The sequence below is a fragment of the Planococcus citri genome, chromosome 3 (assembly GCF_950023065.1).
Source record: "Planococcus citri chromosome 3, ihPlaCitr1.1, whole genome shotgun sequence".
NCBI classification, from domain to species: Eukaryota; Metazoa; Arthropoda; class Insecta; order Hemiptera; family Pseudococcidae; genus Planococcus; species Planococcus citri.
Window position 1 is genome coordinate 78,152,583 of NC_088679.1, and position 22,305 is coordinate 78,174,887.

Consider the following 22,305-nt stretch of genomic DNA (forward strand, 5'->3'; position numbering starts at 1 on the left):
CACTCGTTCACACCACTGAATCTTCCCAAACACACCCAAACATCTCTGAGCACTCATTCACACCGCTGAATTTTCCCAAACACACCCGAACATCTCTGAGCCTGCGTGACCACTGGGCCATTCATGTACACTTGACTAGTAGCATATTGAAGAAAACCCCTAATGAAAATAGGGAATTTATCCACTTTGATAAACTAAAACAAAAGATTTGCTAACTGATTGGAGTATAGATTTCAGTGTTGAGGAAGTCGTGAATGTACCACAACATTGAGTGAGAGACAGTGTCAACATGCTCGGAAGCCTTGGGCATTTCCTAGATTGATTTACCTCGCACAAGAAAAAGTTAGGTTGTTCAAAACTTTGAAAAAGCGAGATGATTTGGGTATTAGACTGAAATATAAAGAAATTTCAAAATTAGTAGTTCAGCAAAGTAGATGGGAAAATAAACAATTTCACACAAGGTTTTTGGATAACTATGGGAAAGTCCCCAAAAAATTACTGGGCACACATAAAAAATGTAAAAGATGGCCATAAAAAGGCAGTTGAGAAATGTCACAAAATTTTTCCAATTTTTTTAGAAATGTGAAAGATTGGTAAAAAACTTGTATCAATAAAATGAGTCGAAATTCGAAATAAACGCATTTAATAATCCAAAAATTCGTACAATAAACCGTACTTAGGTCATATGAATTTTTCATTTTTTTGTTTTTACTTTTTTTAAAGTTATTTTCGAAGGATTGATCCGTAAAAAAAAGGGAGAAAAAAATTACGACAATTTAACCGATCGAAAAAATAATGGGTATCGAATTATATGTTTCAAATTCTGACTTTACAAAACGTTTCATCCTAAAATCAAAATTATTTTCCCCCTCTCTTCGAAACAAGCCATACGGAGAGGTAATGGGAGGCCAAAATTTCGAAAAATGCAATATAACCTATTAAAATCTAGATTATTAGATACGCTAATTCTTCATATTATCCTTCTCTTTTTTCTCGAAAACCTAACAACCAAAAAACGAGCTACGAGTAAATAAAACGCAACAATAAATATCAATCGAAAAATGGTATAATTTCTTTCCAAGTAGGTATCAGCTGACGTAAAAATATTATTAATCATACAACAATAACAAAAACAATTAAACAAAGAACTTAGTCTTTTGAGATTTTCTCTTATATACGAGTAGAAACCATCCGATCAACAAAATCCAAACACGAGGAAAAAAGAGAACAAACAAGAAAAAAAACACACAAAAATGGGAAGGAAGAAGGAAGGAAAACTATTCAAGTAGGTATCCGTTAGCAGCCTGAGTCTAAAAAATTGATCTCGCAGTTTAGATCCTATTTCGACACAGGCAGCAGAATGAAAAAAAAACTACAAATACGTAGTTGGGTTTAATATTTTCAAAAATGATTTTTTAGTTTTGAATTTGATTTCCAAATGCTAAAAAGCTAAAAAAAAAAAAAAAATGCGAATTTTTGATTTTGGATTTTAATTCCTACCTGGCAATAGAACAATTCAAATTTTTGTCAAGTTAGTAAGTACCTACATATAAAACCATGGTTTTTGAACATTTGAAATATTATTCAATAGGTAGGGGAGATTGTTGTACCCCGGACCTGTTGTACCAGGGACCTTTCCCTCACTAACGCCACTTGCGGAATTCGGACCCCACTACGTTTTAAAGCATCACTAGGGTATGCCACAAAATGAACTATAGGCGATAAAGTTTTCATTTGAAAATTTTGCACACGATTATCAGGTTTTAAAACGAAAAGTTACATTTTGCCATGTTTTGTGAACTCATTTTGACCTGTTGTTTATTTGAAATTTGTCAAAGCAATTAGTGCAACGTGTAGCTACACCATCCAAGTGTAAGTACACATATTCACTTTTTGGAAAAATATTGTGTGAAATTTTGTAGAAATTTTTTTCTAAATTTTGGGAGGTCTTGTACCTGGGACCAAATTTTATCGTGTACCACGGACCGCAATTTTTTCATCTAATTTTCACGAATTTTGATACTTTTTCAGATGCCAGGATGCCCTTTACACAGTTTTTACATTGTAGCATCTGAAAACGTTTCAAAATTTATTTGAAATTGGTGGAAATTTGAAGAAAAATCTATGGTCCGTGGTACAACATGACAAACTTATGAAATTTAAAAAGAAAAATTCTGCAAAATTTTATATGATCTTATTGTAAAAAGTAAATATGTATAATGAATGTCTATGATCCATACGCGAACTTTATGCCTTCACGGCCAACTTTTAGGCATTTTCCGGGGTAAATTTCCTTTTGGTCCTTGGTACACGACCCGTTGTACCATGGACCAAAAAAAAGTGACTTTTTCAAAAAATTCTGGAGGGGAGGGGAATGAGTTTTGAACAAATGTGAATATCTCGTTTTTTTTGTAAAAGACCATTCTTTGATGCACCCTATTCACATTTTCAAAAATAATTAATGGGTGGAGTCCACTCCCAAAAAACGAAAAATCGGTCCCTGGTACAACAATCTCCCCTACTTTTGTTTCCAATTCACCCTTACAAAATGGAAAGGGGGTTTGGGGTAAACAGGTTGAGAAAATTGGGGGGAAAAGTTGGGAATATTTCAGTCTCGTCTCATCCTCAAGATTTCGTTAGGTACATACATATTTAACTTCATAAACATAGTATAATCCATTTATAACTTTGAAAAAGAGAATAGTACCTAATTGCAATTCAAATCGTTGAGAATATTATCTGAAAAATGAATATTTTAATCGACATAAGAAAGAGATGAAAAATATAAAAACGAGTGTTTTAATATATTGGGTTAAAATTATTGATGAAAAGAAATCAAAACTTGACAACATTGCTTTGGCATTAAAAGAATTGCGTTTGGGACCAACCAAAAATTATGTTTTGAGAATTTGAAAAAAATACTTATCTGACTACGTTTTCAATCAACTACCTAAAAAATTCAAACATTTTGTCATTTATTTTTTTTTTGGTCTTCTAAAACTTCAAAGAGAAGGAATTTTCGCGACACCGCTCTTTTCAAAATTAATCCGTTCAATGAAAACGTTGCTGTCCTACTTTAATGGTAATGTAAAAACTTTATGGTCAAGTAAGTATTTAAAAAACATCTTCAAATATCCCAGAATGCATTACAATACTCATTTTTCCCTTTAAAATTTATGAAATATGAAAAAAAAAATGTTCAAAGTTGTGTGAACAAAAAAATGACTAAGGCGACTTTCACAATTAGCCCTTCAAATATTATACAACGGAGTAAACAGCAGAATTCAAAGAATTTTCAACTCAAAATTTTGTTGTATTTTTACTATACATTTCGGAATTGTACATATCTTGATCACCCAGAAAGTAAACAAATCATTTAAAACTATTTTTTTTTGGTAAGAACTTGAATTTTTCATCGCACTCATTCTCACAAAATTTTTAATAACCCCCGGATACCCAGAAGAATGTTGAAATGCGCACACGCGGAATTTTTTCAGATCTACCTATTTACAAAGCTGCATCGTTTCAAAATGAATTTCTCAAAAAATATGAAATTTGTCCAGCCATCTCTGTTTTACTTCATCAAACTTTTTTTCCACCTCACTAGAGCTGGCTTCAAATTTATCTAATTCGGGTTCACCATCATTTACGGGTAAAAAAATCCAATCCGTCAAGTCGGCATACCCTTGTTTTTTAGGAAGTTCGAAAGCTATAGACAAAAAAAAAATTCTTTTTGGGTTACCTATCTTGTTCATCATAGACTCTCGGTAATATCGGATGTATGTTAATAACTGTTCCATACCCTTCGCAGCTACGGAGTCACCATCTGATCCAGTTGTGGTTCTTATTTCAATGGCGTAATTGGTAAGCAGGTTTTCAGTCCACATATCAATATCTCCACCATCATTTCTTCCTCCAGTGCTTTTCTTAAATATCACTCCACATTCGTGGTCTATGCCCGCCAATTCAAACAGCATGGTCAACCTCCTGGTGACCTCGTGTGACTTAATGTCTTGTTTTAGAGGATGCTCGAATGCAGGGAATCCAATTTTTCCCAAAACGGACATAGCTGCTCCAACTCGTTCATAGTCAAGGTGATAGCGAAGTGCACGCAGCTCGGTTTTACGGAAGTTCTGGTATCGTTGCTGTGCCAAAGGATCATAGGACAATATTGATTTATTAATGGCTGTTTCAATTTCGAAATTTGGTATTCTTAAAATAAGATCATTGGATTTCTGACCATTCATTGTGTAATACCCGTTTAAGAACATCCAGTCTATTAATTCTGTCTGTTCACTTTCAATCACAGACGTGGTGATAGTACTTTTAGAAACTGGTGTTCCTTTTATTAAATCGTCTAATGATATATGTTGTTTGTAAAACATTTCGGGAATGGGATCCATCGAACCTGTTTGAATCCAGTAGCATCCAAATTGTTTATTTCTTATGCTGGAGATGGTTGATACTGGGTTAAATACCCGCTCAGAGCGATTATTTGGGTCGAACTGATAACCGTCATACCAGTTTCTCATTTTATCCATGATATCTTTGAAAGGTACTGACTCGCTCTTTGCAAACTCTTCTATGTGGTCTCGCATGTGCTCTGTTATTTCCTCTTCTGTAAAACCAAAGGCTTCAGCAAATTCCGGATTGTAAGTTTCATCCACAATATTATTGGCACCGCTTTGAAGAACTGTCAAGGTTAATTTAGATACGCCTGTAATGAACAAAAATGCGACCTCGTCAACTTCATTTTTTATAATGCCAAATATGTCATCCAAGAACTCTCTTATCTCTTTTGCCAAATCTATGTTATTTTTTGAAATTGCGTATTCGTATGGATAATCGTACTCGTCCACGAGAACAATTACAGGTATGCTGTTGAATTTGCAATACAAGGCTGAGATAAGTAATCTAGTGCTACCATAACCGGATTCAAAATCCTCAATCTTGTATGAATTAGCAATCTTTGTTAAGATTTTATAATACTCTGACTTAAATTCGTAAATAGTCGTGAATTTTTCCATAAGTTTGAAATTCAATTTAATAACTGGGTATTCTATCCAGTCACCTCCATCATCAGGTTTGGGTAATGGTATGAATGTGTTCCTGTTTCCCCATTTTCCAATAAATAATCCCTCGAATAACTCACTTCTCCCTCTGAAAAATTGCTCCATCATCTGCAGAAACAATGATTTCCCGAAACGTCTAGACCGCGTTATTAGTCTCCTTCTTGCTGTTTGATTTACAACCAGCTTCCATAGGTATTTTGTTTTATCAATGTACAAACACGACTGATTGCGGATAATTTTCCACTCAAGATCCGGACCTGGCAAAGGACGTGTTACCTTATTATTGGACGGTGTTGGGTTATTGTTGTTTTGAGGTGGTGTGTGTGAATTTGCCAAAGTTGAGCCAACATATTGTAAGAAAAGGATACCAGTCACAGCAATTGCAAAAGATGATTGCTTCTTAGTATTCATTTTCAACAACATTGAACTGAAATCAGAGAATAATATTATATTTAATAATTTCATTTGGTAAGCGAGTCTATTCAAAATATTTCAAAAATTACGTTTTATTTTTTATACACTTTTCAAAAACCTTCTCTTTCATGATATGCAAGAGAGGGGAAAGGGGTGGGAAGTACATCATTTTACACTTCAGTACCTACTTCCAATACATGAATAATCACTTGTATTTTTTTCGATTTTGGCAATAGACTAGCGGCACACTTACAAGTTGTATCTATGGAAAACTTTGTGATGAGTTAGTTACCTAGGTACTTGTTTGTAAATCTGGTTGAAAAAAAAAACAAGCCAAAGAATTTTTCAACTTTTAGAACGAAAGTAATAGTGCTATGCACACTATAAAAGGAATGTTGGCGCATACACAAATAATTCCTAAGAGCTGAAAATGGTAAACTTCACTTCAACCATTGAAATGCTGACGAACAGCTGCCCAAATCGTGATCGTCTAGGAAAAAAGGCACCTATAAGATCGCATTTATCAAAATAGCTTTTTTTGGGGAGGAGGGGGGGGGGTTCGGGACCGGAAAAGTCTCAAAAATTGATTGAAATCATTTTCGAAGTCCCTACGATGCTGAATCATACCTAAAATTAACATTTAGTACAAGAATTTTTATTCAAAATTATTGCAAAAAAGTCTTAAAAAAAAAATTTCATACTTGAGCTAAAATTAATTTTTGAAGTTTTTTTTCGGATTGGGGCCCGGAAAACCTTCAAAAATTGATTGAAACCATTTTCAAAGTCCCTAAGTTGCTAAATCATACCCGAAATGACAGTGGCGGACTGGGTCGGTTCGGGGCCCCTGGCGGATACACTGAATGGGGCCCCCAAAATGTTTTCCCTTCCCCCTTAACAGTGGCATATAGCCAGGATTTTTTCAAGGAGGGGGTAAAACCAGATTTTTAGGCATGCAAAATCGAAATATAGGGGTAATTTTCTGGAAACCTGTTCGTAATGTGTGGTGATTTTATGAAAACGAAGGCAAAATTACTGCTCGAGCGAAGCGAGAGCGAAAATTTTTAGAAAAAATGGATCCAAACAACAAAAAAAACGTCTATTTTTGCATGTTTTATTTCAAATTTTCGCTCGCAAGGGGGGCAATGGCCCCCTTCGCACCCCTTGGGTACGCCTCTGCCCCTTCAGAATCGTTCTCGTTCTGTTTTTTTTCAAGGTTTAGATACTTGAATGCAAGTTATGCGATTGATTTTTGCTTTTGTCTTTTTATTCAATATTGATATTATAGCAAAAAAGAGGAGATTTTTTGAGAGAGGGTGGACAAAATATTTTCCATAAGAAAAAAATACCAATTTTACCAAATAAGATGACGACTTTTTACAGTACTTACTTTGTCAATTGATATAATATAATTCGCATTTGGGCTTATGAAAAATTCTTATTTCCCCTTTTGAAATTTTATGGAAGTTTCAAAAATTGATTTTTTTTGGTTTAGAGAAGAGATTAACCCGAGCAAAGCGAGGGCAAAAGCTTTTAAAAATTCGTACTTTGAGAGGTTAAAATACAAGAATATTTTGAGATGACAAAAAGGGTAGGGGTTGAACCTGTAACTGCTTTGCCATCATTAGCCTGATTTTCCTTGCAGTTTGTGGTTCGGTATTTAGCCATGGTGACGCTTTTTGACATCCACCGTCCGCCCCCCTCTGAAAAATAGATACTTTTTAATTTGGGAAAATTTGGCCAAAAAAACACAATTTTATAACCTTGTAAGCAAATTTGACAAAAAACAGGACTTTAGTTTGACAATTTTTAAACAAAAATTGGACTTTTTAAACGCGAAAATGATTTTTTTTTAATGTTTGGAGTGAGGATAGAGGCTACAAAAAATTATGAAGTTGCTACTTTCGAGAATTGGCGTGCCCCCCCCCAAAAATAAATAACCAAAAAAGGCCTTGAAAAATATCGTGCTAACACCTTTTATATCTTTTAAAAATGCTGTGCTTACTGCATACCTCCTGAATTGTCGTTCTTAAACCACTTTTTATCGTTCAAATGACGTGCAAGCCACCTCCTTTATCGTTCAAGGAGTGAACTACCTGCAGAAAGCGAGCGGGAATCCGAGTGAAACGAAGAGCGTCTCAAATAAAAACATAAGTTAATGTCCAGAGACGAGCCCGCGGATTATCAAAGGGAGACCCCAGCAGGTGCATGGTTCCAGTGAAATGAGGATAGACCAACCAAAAACCATCCTTTATGAAAATGGACTCTAGGATGCCTTTTATCGCTATACGACTTGAAATTGCCATTTACCCCCCCCCCTCCATCCTCACACCATCTCCAGAGATGCAAGTGTAGGTCAATTCTTCAGTAGATTTTTATACTGACATCGTTTTTTTTTGTTTTTTTTTTTTGGTTGGCGGAGTTTTTGCTTTTTAGAAGTATTTTTGGTGGATATCATATTTTTTTTTTAAATTATTAAAATTAATATATCTGGCGACGCTACCGCGTCGCCACCCCGCCCTACCCACGGTTCCAAACTCGTCCAACGTGTTGGAAAGGTAGGCGGCGGCAACACCGCGGAGTTATATTCTCAAATAATTTCACCATGATATTAGCGATATTTCAAACGCAATTTTCTCAAAAACTATGCGTTTATTCAAAAAAACGCAAGAATACTTTTTTTCTTAATTTTCGAAGACCTTTCAGAATATATAAAAACAATTTTTGTATGATGAAAATTCGCGAAGCTTCAAGAACCCTGTTTTTTGTCATTTTGGTAAAATTCTTTCTTAAGTCTCACTTAAAGTTTGAAGAATTGGCCGAACCAATTTTGATGAAATTTGGAATACAGCTTTGATTTGTTATCCATTACTGACTAAGGGTAAAAAATTGTAAATTTTTTGAAAATTGACCCTGACCCCCCCCCTTTTTGGGCCCCAAATATTTTCAAAACCGGCCCAAACTATCAAAAGGCACTTCTCCAGCACAAACTTGATATTCATGCAAAAAATGAGCTTTGTAGCCCAATTACATTGAATCGTTAGATAGCGCTACTAGCACACAATTCCGTGTGTTGACTGATTTTCACCTAGCTCCCTTCTGCTTTAATATCGAGACAGAGAATGGCAAATGTGAGTTTTGACTCCAAGATTTACGATCAAATTTTTTTTCACTGTTTTAATTACGATGAAGGTAGAAGTTCGCAACAGTTTCATTTGTTAAGTGTTTTCAAACAAAATATACACACTACATTGAAGGTAGAAGTTTGCGATTATTTCATAGTCCAGGAAAATTAGCTCAAAAATAGGGTCATAGGGAAAAGTTTGATAACAAGCTGAATTTTGGTATACGAGGGTTTTTTGATACACTGAACACGAATTTGGGGTGTCCAGGTAAATCCGGTTTACACTTCCCCCTTTTTTGTGGACCTTAAGCCTCCAAATTTGTTTTTTTGCGTTCAAGTCCGAAAATACACAATTTTATGCAAAATGCTTCTCATCGATTTTGTTTTACTATTCTGCGTCGAATGAAGAGTCAGCGAAGTTTCCCACCCCAAGGAGGGTGGACCTATGGTCACTCAAAGTAGGGGTGCACTGTGGACTGTGAGCACCCTCAAAATAAGCGTAATTCAAAAACATACAATGAACCCTAAAAAAATGGCAATGATATCCTCCCCTATGTTTTTTGGGTCGGAAAATACGAATTTGACAACAAAAAATTGTAGGGGGTGGTGGATGAGGGGGTGAGGGGATGAGAAATTCAAAATTTGGCCATAATGATGTGTGATATGTCGAAATGTATGTTTTTGAGGGTGTAGATCACGAATTTGACAATATTTTTTTCGTAGGGGTCAATGGTGGGGGCTGAGGGGTGAAAATTGTTAAAAATTCAAAATTCGACAATAATGATGTGTGATATATCGAAATGTATGTTTTCGAGGTTGTAGATCACTAATTTGACAATATTTTTTTCGTGGGGGTTAATGGTGGGGGATGAAGGGGTGAGAAATTCAAAATTTGGCCATAATGATGTGTTATTTGTCAAAATGTATGTTTTTGAGGGTGTAGATCACGAATTTGACAATGTTTTTTTCGTAGGGGTGAATGGTGGGGAGTAAAGGGTGTGAAAACGATGAAAAATTCAAAATTTGAATATAATGAAGTGTGATATGTCGAAATGTACCAAGTATGAATAATTCAACTGAATGTGAGTAATTTTCATCAATTTACTCGATTTTAGTTGTTATAAAGTAATTATAGAGGTATAATTTACGTTAAAACTCCGTTTTTTGCCTACTCTGCTGCAGAAATAGGAATAGAACAAATGTTAGCACGTAGATGCACGGGAAATTCCAGTGGCTAGTAATACTAAAGATAATGTATTTCAAGATGTCAATTGCCATTTTTGCCCCCGAATACCCCGGCGACCACAACAGTCAATTATAGCGAAAAATCATGGTGAATTTTGTTTAAATGTTACAAATTTTTTCTTCCAGGGACTTTGACGGCTCCCCAGTAGAAAATTCTCCATCCCCCACCCTTCACCCCTTCTACGCCCTCAAAAACATACATTCCAACATATCACACATCATATTCAAATTTTGAATTTTTCAACGTTTTCACCCCCTTCACTCCCCACCATTCACCCCTACGAAAAAAACATTGTCAAATTCGTGATCTACACCCTCAAAAACATACATTTTGACATATCACACATCATTATGGTCAAATTTTGAATTTTTCACCCCCTTCATCCCCCACCATCAACCCCTACGAAAAAAATATTGTCAAATTCGTGATCTACACCCTCAAAAACATACATTTCGACATATCACACATCATTATGGCCAAATTTTGAATTTCTCATCCCCTCACCCCCTCATCCACCACCCCCTACAATTTTTTGTTGTCAAATTCGTATTTTCCGACCCAAAAAACATAGGGGAGGATATCATTGCCATTTTTTTAGGGTTCATTGTATGTTTTTGAATTACGCTTATTTTGAGGGTGCTCACAGTCCACAGTGCACCCCTACTTTGAGTGACCATAGGTCCACCCTCCTTGGGAGTGGGAAACTTCGCAGACTCTTCATTCGACGCAGAATAGTAAAACAAAATCGATGAGAAGCATTTTGCATAAAATTGCGTATTTTCGGACTTGAACGCAAAAAAACAAATTTGGGGGCTTAAGGTCCACAAAAAAGGGGGAAGTGTAAACCGGATTTACCTGGACACCCCAGATTCGTGTTCAGCGTATCAAAAAACCCTCGTATACCAAAATTCAGCTTGTTATCAAACTTTTCCCTATGACCCTATTTTTGAGCTAATTTTCCTGGACTATGAAATAATCGCAAACTTCTACCTTCAATGTAGTGTGTATATTTTGTTTGAAAACACTTAACAAATGAAACTGTTGCGAACTTCTACCTTCATCGTAATTAAAACAGTGAAAAAAAATTTGATCGTAAATCTTGGAGTCAAAACTCACATTTGCCATTCTCTGTCTCGATATTAAAGCAGAAGGGAGCTAGGTGAAAATCAGTCAACACACGGAATCGTGTGCTAGTAGCGCTATCTAACGATTCATTTTGGTACCTATTACAAGTTTTTTCAACTGGCAACACTACTAGAACAGTTTTTCGCGTTTTTCTCAAAATCGTTTATGGTGGCAAAATAATGTGAGTTTTGATTCTCAGCTCCTCAAATATACACATCATTTTTTTCAAAATTGGTCATTTTTTAGCATCTTTAGACTCAGCTCAAGCTTGATGTAATTGGGCTACAAAGCTCATTTTTTGCATGAATATCAAGTTTGTGCTGGAGAAGTGCCTTTTGATAGTTTGGGCCTGTTTTGAAAATATTTGGGGCCCAAAAGGGGGGGGTCAGGGTCAATTTTCAAAAAATTTACAATTTTTTACCCTTAGTCAGTAATGGATAACAAATCAAAGCTGTATTCCAAATTTCATCAAAATTGGTTCGGCCAATTCTTCAAACTTTAAGTGAGACTTAAGAAAGAATTTTACCAAAATGACAAAAAACAGGGTTCTTGAAGCTTCGCGAATTTTCATCATACAAAATATTAATTTTAATAATTTAAAAAACGAAGACACGAACATGAAAAGTGAACAATCTCAGAATATCGAGCGAAACGATAATGCACTTAATAATCAACTCTCGAAAACAATAATCGATTCAAAAATATAATCATCATAAAGGCAAAATATTAATCCATGATATTCACGAAAACCATTAATTATAATACATCAATCAAAATTTATCATTACGTTCGTAGGAAAATTATTTCCAGAGTTGCGATGACGATGTTGCCCGAATACACAAATCCTAACCAACTGGCTTTTATGTTTTTCGATGTCACGACAAAATAACGGTGATTTTGGTGGATTCGGCGAGCCGTATAACGGGACCCCGATTAATTTGTCGACTTGCAAATTCGGGGAAGCGAATCTGTGAGTCGCATGTTTGCTCGACCACTGGTTGGCGGAAATCGAGATCATATTTCAAACACACAATTTTTGATTGTTATTTGCACGTGAGTCGAACCTCGTTAGATTCGGCTCATGGCAAATGTGCAATTATTTTTGCAGAATGATATCGAAAATTCGTATTTTTGGATGATGAGATTTAGCATCAGAATGCGAGGTTAAATCTCACCGTCACAGGACCTTAGGCTGAAAATCAAGTTTCTGAGAAAAACGCATTCAAAGTTTTTAGTTGCAATTACAGCACTTCTACAGGATTTATCATCATAACTATTTTATTTCAACATTATTAAGTGGGAATGAGCGTTCTCCCTGCTTCTTCAAGTTGTTTATTTGTGTGAATTTATTGAAAACTTGTTTTGGAGATTAACCGCTTCAAACTTATCCGCAGTGAAATAATTCAGTTTTTTGAGAAGAACTCACAAACTAAGCATTCTAGAAAAAACCAACGACATTAGGACGATTGGAAATTTAATGTTCTACAACTTTGGTCATATGTAATTTTTTTGTAGGTTTCTTCCTCTCGCCTCCAGATCAATTTTAATGAAACCACACCATTCAAAAAATGTTTAGGGCTTTTTTGCAAAAGTTTTGAAATGTGTTTGTACAAAATGTTCATTTCCGCATTTCGGGTATGATTTAGCAACTTAGGGACTTCGAAAATGGTTTCAATCAATTTTTGAAGGTTTTCCGGGCCCCGATCCGAAAAAAAAAAAACTTCAAAAATTAATTTTAGCTCAAGTATGAAATTTTTTTTGAGACTTTTTTGCAATAGTTTTGAATAAAAATTCTTGTACTAAATGTTAATTTTAGGTATGATTCAGCATCGTAGGGACTTAGAAAATGGTTTCAATCAATTTTTGAGACTTTTCCGGTCCCGAACCCCCCCCTCCCCAAAAAAAGCTATTTTGATAAATGCGATCTTATAGGTGCCTTTTTTCCTAGACGATCACGATTTGGGCAGCCGCGAGCCGTTCGTCAGCATTTCAATGGTTGAAGTGAAGTTTACCATTTTCAGCTCTTAGGTGAGAAGCATTTTGCATTAAAATTGCGTATTTTCGGACTTGAACGCAAAAAAACAAATTTGGGGGCTTAAGGTCCACAAAAAAGGGGGAAGCGTAGACCGGATTTACCTGGACACCCCAAATTCGTGTTCAGTGTATCAAAAAACCCTCGTATACCAAAATTCAGCTTGTTATCAAACTTTTCCCTATGGAATTTTGCAAACAAAACTAAGATTTCATCAAAACTCACATTTGCCATTGGCAAATGTTGGCAAATGTGAGTTAGTATTTATTTACCTTGCCTGCACCTCAAAATTGTTGCAGACTTTTTCGTGAACTTTGGTTCTACTATTTCTTAAAAAATTTGGTCCAGAATGCTTTTGAAATTTGAAAATCAATCATCGAGAAATCAATGATAATGATTATTATGTAGATAGTGCACATTATCTAATCTATCTGATTATCTCAAATTCCTACAAGATAGAAAATCTCGCCTAATAATTTTAATTTTCGCTATGTGTCTACATACTTACTTAATTTACAGACGAAATGAAAATTCCAATTTATTTGCTCAAACGTCCTTATCTGTACGCCAGCTCGACATACCGGCTAAAATAATTTTTAAAACAACAACAACTCGCAGTCATTCAATAATTTGATATTGCGTGTAAGTATGGCGATTAACACAAATGTACCAAGAAGAAAAAAAGGACGAAAGAAATAACCAAGACTAGTAAGTATAGGTGAACTCGATCCGTGAAGAACACACAAAATGGATTCGACAATAAATAGCTAACTTGACACTTTTACGAAAAGGAAGTCAGCAAAACCTAAATATAAGCTTTTCGAAAAATAATGTTTACATTGATTTCATTTTGAGATTGGGTTTTTCAACGAAAATACTTTGGGATTTTTTTTTTTTTGGTAATAGATTTGAACCCAAAATTGGATTATGATTGTTCGGATATCTAAAAAAGTGTACTTAATGCAACGTATCAATATATTGGGTAAAAATTTCGCGAATAATTAAAATATTTCGACGAAAATGAGTTTTCAGTATTTTTAAAGAATTTTGAGGCCGAAATTGGGCGATGATTTTCGTGTTACTTGTAGTGGGCTTTACCTAACATATACTTAATTTCAGTACAAAATCGAAAATTTCTATCAAAACTTTTTACGAATGCGCATTTTGGAAAAATCGCAGCCTTCAATTTTGTTGATTTTTCGAAACTATCGAGGAAGGAGTTAAAGATGTTTATAATGCGCTTGAAGTATCTACCTGGAATAGTGATGGCGAGAGGGGGGATGCAAGTGGTGCACATGCAGCGGGCTTGGTTTAATTTCCAAGGACCCGTGGAATTTTTCAGGGTCCCAATACATAGTGCGTGATCGAAAATAAAAAAAAAAGAGTTCTCAACAAAAAAGATGAACCTGGACCAATGACAGATATAGATTCACATTTCAAAACACAGATTTGTTGGCAAAATCGTTAGTTTTGCAGAAAAATGTCCACCTACTTTGCCCTCAAAATCATCGATACCTACACTCGATATACCCACTAATTCGCAAAACTGTTTTTTTCAAGAGCATTCGCCCGCATCTCGCTCGAAAGCTACATTTCTTTTTCTGTTCACCAAATTACTCATACTGTGCTCGGAAAATATTCGTATTGACTTTTAAATCAAGCAGGTAGAAAAATACTTTTTAAAAAATGCAAATTTTGAAAAGCTATCAGAATTTAAAAAACCTCGTTGGTCCAATTTAAAACAGTTATTATGCATTTAAATTTATGTCGTATTACTTTTAGAATTATCAATTTTCCAAAGCTTTTGCCCTCGCATCGTTCGTGTCATTCTGGATATTATTAATCAAAATCTCAAAAATTTTAAAACAGGAATATTGAATTGACAAATTTCAGAGATACCTAATACCCAAGCTATTTGTTTAAAAATTTGAGAAAAAGTGACCTAAATTTTGAGAAATGATTCACCACATACTTTTTTCACAACCTTTTTTTTTTTTTTTTTTTTTTTTTTTTTTTTTTAAATCAAATTTTCAGAACTTTTTACACTCTATCCCCCTCCCCCTACGCGACACAAAAAATTGATAAAATCAAAGTTTTCACAGGAAAATTTTCAAAAAAATTGAAATTGGAAGAAAATTCTAGCATAAAGTATACTTTTTAATTTCATTCAAAATTATTAAAAAAACAACAACAACAACAACAACAAATGAACGCATTACATACGTTTTAAGAAAATAACATAACGAATGAACACCGAAAAAATATAATATTCTGAATTCACTACGTTTCACGACCTGCTAGATATTTAATGATTAGGTAACAAATATGTTTTTCAAATGTATCAATTTCAAGGAAAAATAGCACCAAATATTTACATTCAAGACAAAAGCTTTTTTTCGTGGAAAAATTCCTCCATTCACAAAAAAATAAAAATAAAATTAGGTAAAAGTTTATCCCGCCCCCATGCGATTTTGGAAAAAGTGTTGAATTTTCTGGAAATTTATCAAAAAATGCGAGTTTTTGCCAATTTACAAAACACTGTGGGTTTTTTGGCATTTGTCAAAATTAGGCTTTTTTATCCTTCTTTCTGAATTCCGGATGGGAATTTTTCAGACAATTCCTATAAAAAATGGAACTTTTTTTGGCCATTTTTTGGGAAAAGTGTTGAGCCTTTTTGTCCAAATTCCACAGAAAAACGGCACTTTCTCTGGCAATTTCTGCAAAAAAGTATGTTCAAAATTGAATGCCTATTGCGAGTTGCGACTTGAGTAGACTTAAACCAATGTCTCAGATATGCACCACGAATGGTGGCCGCACAGAGAACACTGAGAGTGCGGCCTCTACACAAAGGCGGTCGTCAACGCCAGTGCCTAAGCAGGCCTCCCTAATTATTCAAGTAAACTTGTAAGAAAGGAGAAGAGTCGAAGCTCTACTCAATATCCTTTGTTACAAGCTACGAGAATACCTACTCCCTATGGCTCTTATACTGACTACGCTAAGAGGGTTTACCATCTCTTAGATAGCCAGCGGGTAAAGACATAGGGGATCGCGTCGAAAAAAATAAGTATTCGAATAGATGCTTACCCAGGAAACGTATCGCAAAAACAAATCGAACATACTCGTACACCCGCAGTATTAAAATTAAATCAATTCCGCATGACCTGACTACTATAAGTACCTATTGCCCCTATCGAAATCAGTTTCACGATCAAATAATTTTTCTATCAATTTTCAAATATCTGCTGATGATTTCTTTCGCAGTATGATGAAATAGTAATATTTCCTCTTAATCTCTATCACAACCTCAGATAAATTGACATGGTAAATAATTGAAAAAATGATACCACCATCTTACAAGACATTTAATTTCCAACAAAAAAGGCGATTATCACTTTTTGCTGATCTTCAATCGCATGGGAGCTATTTGAAGAATTTTTGACTTCGATTTTTAAAAGAATTTGACCTCGATTTTTAAAAGAAAATTTTTTTTTTTGTTTTTTTTTGTTTTGGGGTGTTTATAATTACAAGATTATTACACCCGTAAGGGGGGGGGGTAACGAAAAAGGAAATTCAACAATAAGGGCGATTGATTTAATCGCTTCAAAACGAACCTTTTTCATACTCTATTTATTTTCGAATAAAAACAATAACAAAAACTTTTGAATCTTCAAGATAACAAACCTAGCAGCCGAATATTATCGAGATCGCGAACTTTAAATATAACAAAAACATAGCCAAATATAATTAATAACCGCGAATCCGCGACACTCCCGACGAAAAAAAAAAAAAAAAAAAAAAAAACGAATTTTTAAATTTAAAATAATAAGTATAAACGAGAAAAATTACGATGTTTCCAAGGGATACAATTTGTTAATGGGACGGGTAAGTTTAGAATTTTTAGTTTCAACGATTGCTGATCTAACATTACTGTCTGAGCTAACATTAACATTAATTACTTTACCAACTTTCCACTCTCCTCTAGGACAAAATTTTTTATCACCTTCGATTAATACGATATCTCCTACTTTAGGAACTAAATCTACTACATTTTTCTTTTGTTTTATACTAATATTACGTTCGCGAAGACTAGTTAAATATTGGAATTTCCAAACGTTCCAAAATTGATTAATAATATTGTTAGATCTTTTCCATAAATTTACGATTACATCGCGTTTAATATTTTTAACATTATCGATATCCGGAATAAAATCGAATTTGCTATTCATCAAATCATTAGGTGTTAATACATTACTATCATTTTCACCGACATAAACGATAGGACGCGAATTAATTACAGAAGTTACTTCGTACAACACGGTTCTTAATTGATTTTCTGTTATTATACAATTAAAAATTGTTTTCTTTAGCGACATTTTCACTATACCGATTAACCTTTCGTAAAAACCGCCATGCCACGGGGCATATTCAGGTAACAGTTTCCATTCTATCGAATTATTTTTACAAAAATCTATTACATCATTATCAGAAATTATTTGTTTCCAAAGATTTTCAAAAACCGATTTAGTTATTTTAAATTGCGGCGCGTTGTCACTTATTACAAATTTTGGAATTGTGCGTAATGCTATAAAATTACGAAAAGCGAGTAGGAATTCTTGAGTGGTCATATTCTCTAAAAGTTCTAAGTGAATCGCACGTGTAATCATACAAACGAAAATACTAACAAATACTTTTTTCTGGACTGAGTTATCACTGACGTATAAAGGACCAAATGTGTCGATACCACAACAGGAAAACGGACTGCTTTGATTTACACGGAATTCAGGTAACGGAGGAATTGCAGGATATTTATATGGACCACCATCATAGTATTTGCAGTTAGCACATTTTTTTAGAACGTAGTACACCGTCGATCTGCCTTTTGGAATCCAGAAATTTTTTCTCAATTCAGAGAGAGTATGGGAAACGCCGACATGATAGTTATCGATATGAATTTTTTCAATTAATAAACGAGTGAAGAATTCTTTCTCAGGTAGAAGTATTGGAAACTTCGCATTATCGTCGAGACATGATTCAACTAAGCGCCCATGACAACGTATAATATTTTGAGAATCACGCTTTAAACCAAGCGCATTAGGTTGCGAAATATCAGGATAATTTTTGTTTTGGATATATATAATCCACTGGTTGAAAGCTTCTTCGGTTTTCTGAACAATATTACTCGAATCGACATTTTTCATATAGCTTAACGTTGCATCAAGTAGATAGTTGAGGGTTTTAAATTGAGTACAATCGATTTTAAACGGAGGCTGAATTACAGCTGTATTATTCGAGATAAGTACTGGTTCTGGTTCAGGTTCAGGTTCAGGTTCGGATTCAAATTGTAAATTCATTGCCTTTGGCCAAGCGACTTCCATCTCTTTCAACCATGTGGGGCCTTCCCACCAGAACGAATTCAAATCTTGCACTTCTGCACCGCGACTGGCTATATCAGCAGGATTTTCAGCAGATGGAACGTAGCGATAATTGAACGATTTATCAATTTTCTTCACAATTCTTTCTACAAATTTGGGCAAAACTTTTTTCGAACATAACCATGATAATACACATTTGGAATCAGACCATACATAAATATTTTTGATATTAACATCAGAAAATTCATTCTTAACGAAATTCACGATTTGACTACCGATATATAAAGCTAACAATTCTAACTTCGGAATAGTTAAATTATTGCGAGGAGCAAGACGAGATTTAGCAAAAACGAGACGAGTTAAATTATTTTTCTTAACGTAAACGGTTGCAGCATAAGCTTTTTGAGACGCGTCAACAAAACAATGTAAATCAAAATCATTACAAGCATTACCGCCACGAAATATGTACCGATCTATTTCTACATTCGAAATACAATTCAAGTTATTTAATAATTCTTTCCACGACTTTTGATCTTTCTCATCTAAAACATCATCCCAATCTAAGTTTTTGCCCCATAAATATCGAATAAATAATTTAGCTGGTAAAACAACAGGACACAAAAAACCTAATGGATCAAAAATCGAGGATACCTTTTTTACAACTTCACGTTTTGTAATAATAATAGCCGAATTAGCGAGTTTATGATTAATCACGAAAGTATCATTTTTAACATTCCATTTTAACCCTAAAATACTAATTTCAGATACATCTAAACGATCTTCCGGTTTTAAAACATTTTTAAGTTCATTACAATTCGTAACCCAATTACGTAAATTCATCGAAGCATCATTAAAACAAGATTTTGAAAAATTATAAAGATCAATAGCTTCATCTACCGAATCGACACTCAAGATAAGATTATCCACATAAAAACTTCTTAGTAATAGCGGAACGAACTTCGAATCATATTGATTTAAATGAAAAATTATTGTTAAAGTTAACAAAAACGGACTAGCGATAACACCGAACGGAATTTTAGTAAATCGAAATATAATCAAATTATCGAAGGTCAGCGGTTTTTTAAAATCTTTTATCCAAATAAATCTAACGAAATCGCGATCACGTAATTTCAAACCGATTTGCAAAAATGCTTTTTCAATATCAGAAGTTAATACAAAACATCTCAACATTAAGCGCAAAATCAAACCGCATAACGTTTCCAAAAGAACACGACCACGAAAAATACAATCGTTTAAGCTTTTATCGTTTTTTCGAGATTTTGCAGAACCATCATAAACAACTCGTAAACTGGTACTTTTACCTGGTGTCAGAACTTCGTGATGCGGAAGATAATGAACTAAATCTTCTTTATCGTTGATAGATTCGTCGACTCGTTCGATAATACCTTGAGACTCTTGGTATTTGATCACTTTGTCATATTCGTCGAATAATTCTTTGTTCTTTTCGAATTTTCTCATCTGAGATTTCAAACGACCGTAGGCGAGCCCTTTGTTCGATTTTAAATCAGGAGGGTACTCTTTCCAGGGCCAAGCTACTTCATAACGATTATCTATCAATTCTATATTATCATAAAAACTTTTTACCGCAAGTTCATCGCCGATATCCTCCACTGAGGTTGAATCATCTATCCCAATCGCATCTAATTTCCATAGGTTTTCTACCATTTCAATCTCGGAGAAGAAAACTGGAGTTTCGTGGCTTTTATCGATTCGACCAACAACAAGCCATCCGAATTTCGAATTGATTAACGAAGTTGAATCATCAATAATTACTTTTTCCATGACCATAAAATCGAACATGTAGTCATTTCCAATCAGGAGTTCAGGTACAAGATTTTTATCAACTTCAGCGAGCTTGAATTTCTCGAATCTGGAATCTAACTTAATATCGTGGTGATTTATTCGATTAATAATTTTAGGTATCGTATTTGCAGTGATTTTTATTTTTTCACCATCATTTGTAAAAATATCTAAACTAACGACCTTGGTTGAAATTTCTCTAGGAGCTTCGGAACAAATCGTAGAAATTCTAATCGTTTCATAATGAAGAGGCTTCAATTTTAATTTATCGGCCAACCTTGTAGTAATGTACGATCTTCTTGAACCGCTATCCAAAATTGAGGTAACTTTCTGAACACGACTTTCATTACCAACGTTGATTGTGGCTGCTAACAGGTTACCTTCTTGATCTTTCATTAGTAAAGATTCAGTTGGTTCAGGATTACTAACTTCTTTCGAAAATAATTTAATACATAAACTACGATGATGACTACGACGTTTTTTACAATGTACACATGGTTTGTTTACTGTACAGTCTTTAGCGAGATGACCAGGATTCAAACAAATGATGCAACGACCATTTAATTTCTTTCTTCTGTCTTCCAATGTCGTTATTTTGCTGCATTCATCGGAATAATGTGACGTTTCACCGCAATAGATACATTTTTTACTTGGTTTTCTATCACCAGTTATCAAGCTCTCTGTAGTACCTTTGAAAAAATCTTTTTTATTAGAATTATTATCGGATGACTCACTCCAATTAGTACCACAATACTGCTCTTGTTTCCATATCAATTCGCCAACTTTCTGCCTCAATTCGGATAAATCGTTACTTGCAACATCCAAATCGGCTTTCATAATTATATCAAACGGAAACTTCTTCATAATCATCGAATACAGTATGGTGTTGTTTTGAATATTTTCACCTACACCTTCTAAAGCATGTAAATTCGATTCAATATTATCGTAAGTATTTCGCAAATTTTTAGTCCATTTGTTACTTTTTGGAATTTTCGTTAAATTATCATATAATAAATCAATTAATTTCTTTTTATTACCAAACTTCTTTTTTACCATTTCGTATGCGATCAGATAGTTTGCAGCAGTGGTACCCATACCTTTCAACAATAATTCAGCTTCGCCTACCAGGTTATTTCTCAAGTACGTAAATTTATCAGTTGCTTCTAAATCAGTATTATGTACAGCTGAGTTGAACGAAGACCAAAACGATTCGAATTCAAGTAGATTACCACCATATTTCTTCAACTCCAACTTTGGTAACTTAATCGTAGCTTTTGAAGAAGAACAACAACTACCGCTACCACCAGATTCAGTTGTACACTGTCTTTTAAAACCTGGAACTGCACTGCTATTAGAGAATTTTTCGATACTGTTTTCTAATTTACCTTTAATGGCGATGTAGTCATCTTCGAATTTTTCTATGAAAGGGTCCAGATCCGGAACTTCGAAGTTGTCAAATTCGTCAAGTAAAGCAAGATAATTTTTATATATATCTTCGACCATTGTCAATTTCACTTTAACTTCGTTAAAATCTGCCGTCGCCAGCTTTTCACTTATGTATGACATACTTCTAGTCAGTGAAGAACGAAGTCTGGACTTTCGGGTGGATAACGCTTTTAGCTTTTCTGCATTTTCGCTGGTTTCCGGCATTTTTGGAATTTACCAACGAATTCGGAGGACGAAACGAACGATTATTTAGGATCAGCCTGCTACCATAACGAAAAAGGAAATTCAACAATAAGGGCGATTGATTTAATCGCTTCAAAACGAACCTTCTTCATACTCTATTTATTTTCGAATAAAAACAATAACAAAAACTTTTGAATCTTCAAGATAACAAACCTAGCAGCCGAATATTATCGAGATCGCGAACTTTAAATATAACAAAAACATAGCCAAATATAATTAATAACCGCGAATCCGCGACAGGGGGGCTAGATTTGGTTTGTGAGGCCGATGTTTTCTACTAGGGAGATGAATTTTTGTATTTCTGAGGGTTCGTCAGGGATAGTAGGTGGGTTTTCTTTTATCTGTAGTGTAAGTCTGTTTTGTTTTAGTTGGGGACAGTTGAAAAGTATGTGTTGGATGGATATGGGTTCGTT

General features: G+C 34.5%; 1 protein-coding gene across 1 annotated transcript; it reads right to left on the bottom strand.

Moving 5' to 3' along the window:
• Window positions 1-1,048: 1,048 nt before the first annotated feature.
• Window positions 1,049-21,853, bottom strand: LOC135840666 (uncharacterized). Its single transcript, XM_065357293.1, has 2 exons — window positions 16,095-21,853; window positions 1,049-5,499 (listed from the first exon to the last, which is right to left on the bottom strand). Exon 1 carries the CDS (start codon window positions 21,851-21,853, stop codon window positions 16,853-16,855), a length of 5,001 nt encoding a protein of 1,666 aa, XP_065213365.1. The 3' UTR covers window positions 1,049-5,499; window positions 16,095-16,852.
• Window positions 21,854-22,305: the final 452 nt, after the last annotated feature.

Coding starts and splice junctions, on each gene's coding strand:
- LOC135840666 (XM_065357293.1), bottom strand. CDS start 21,853: ATGCCGGAAACCAGCGAAAATGCAGAAAAGCTAAAAGCGTTATCCACC.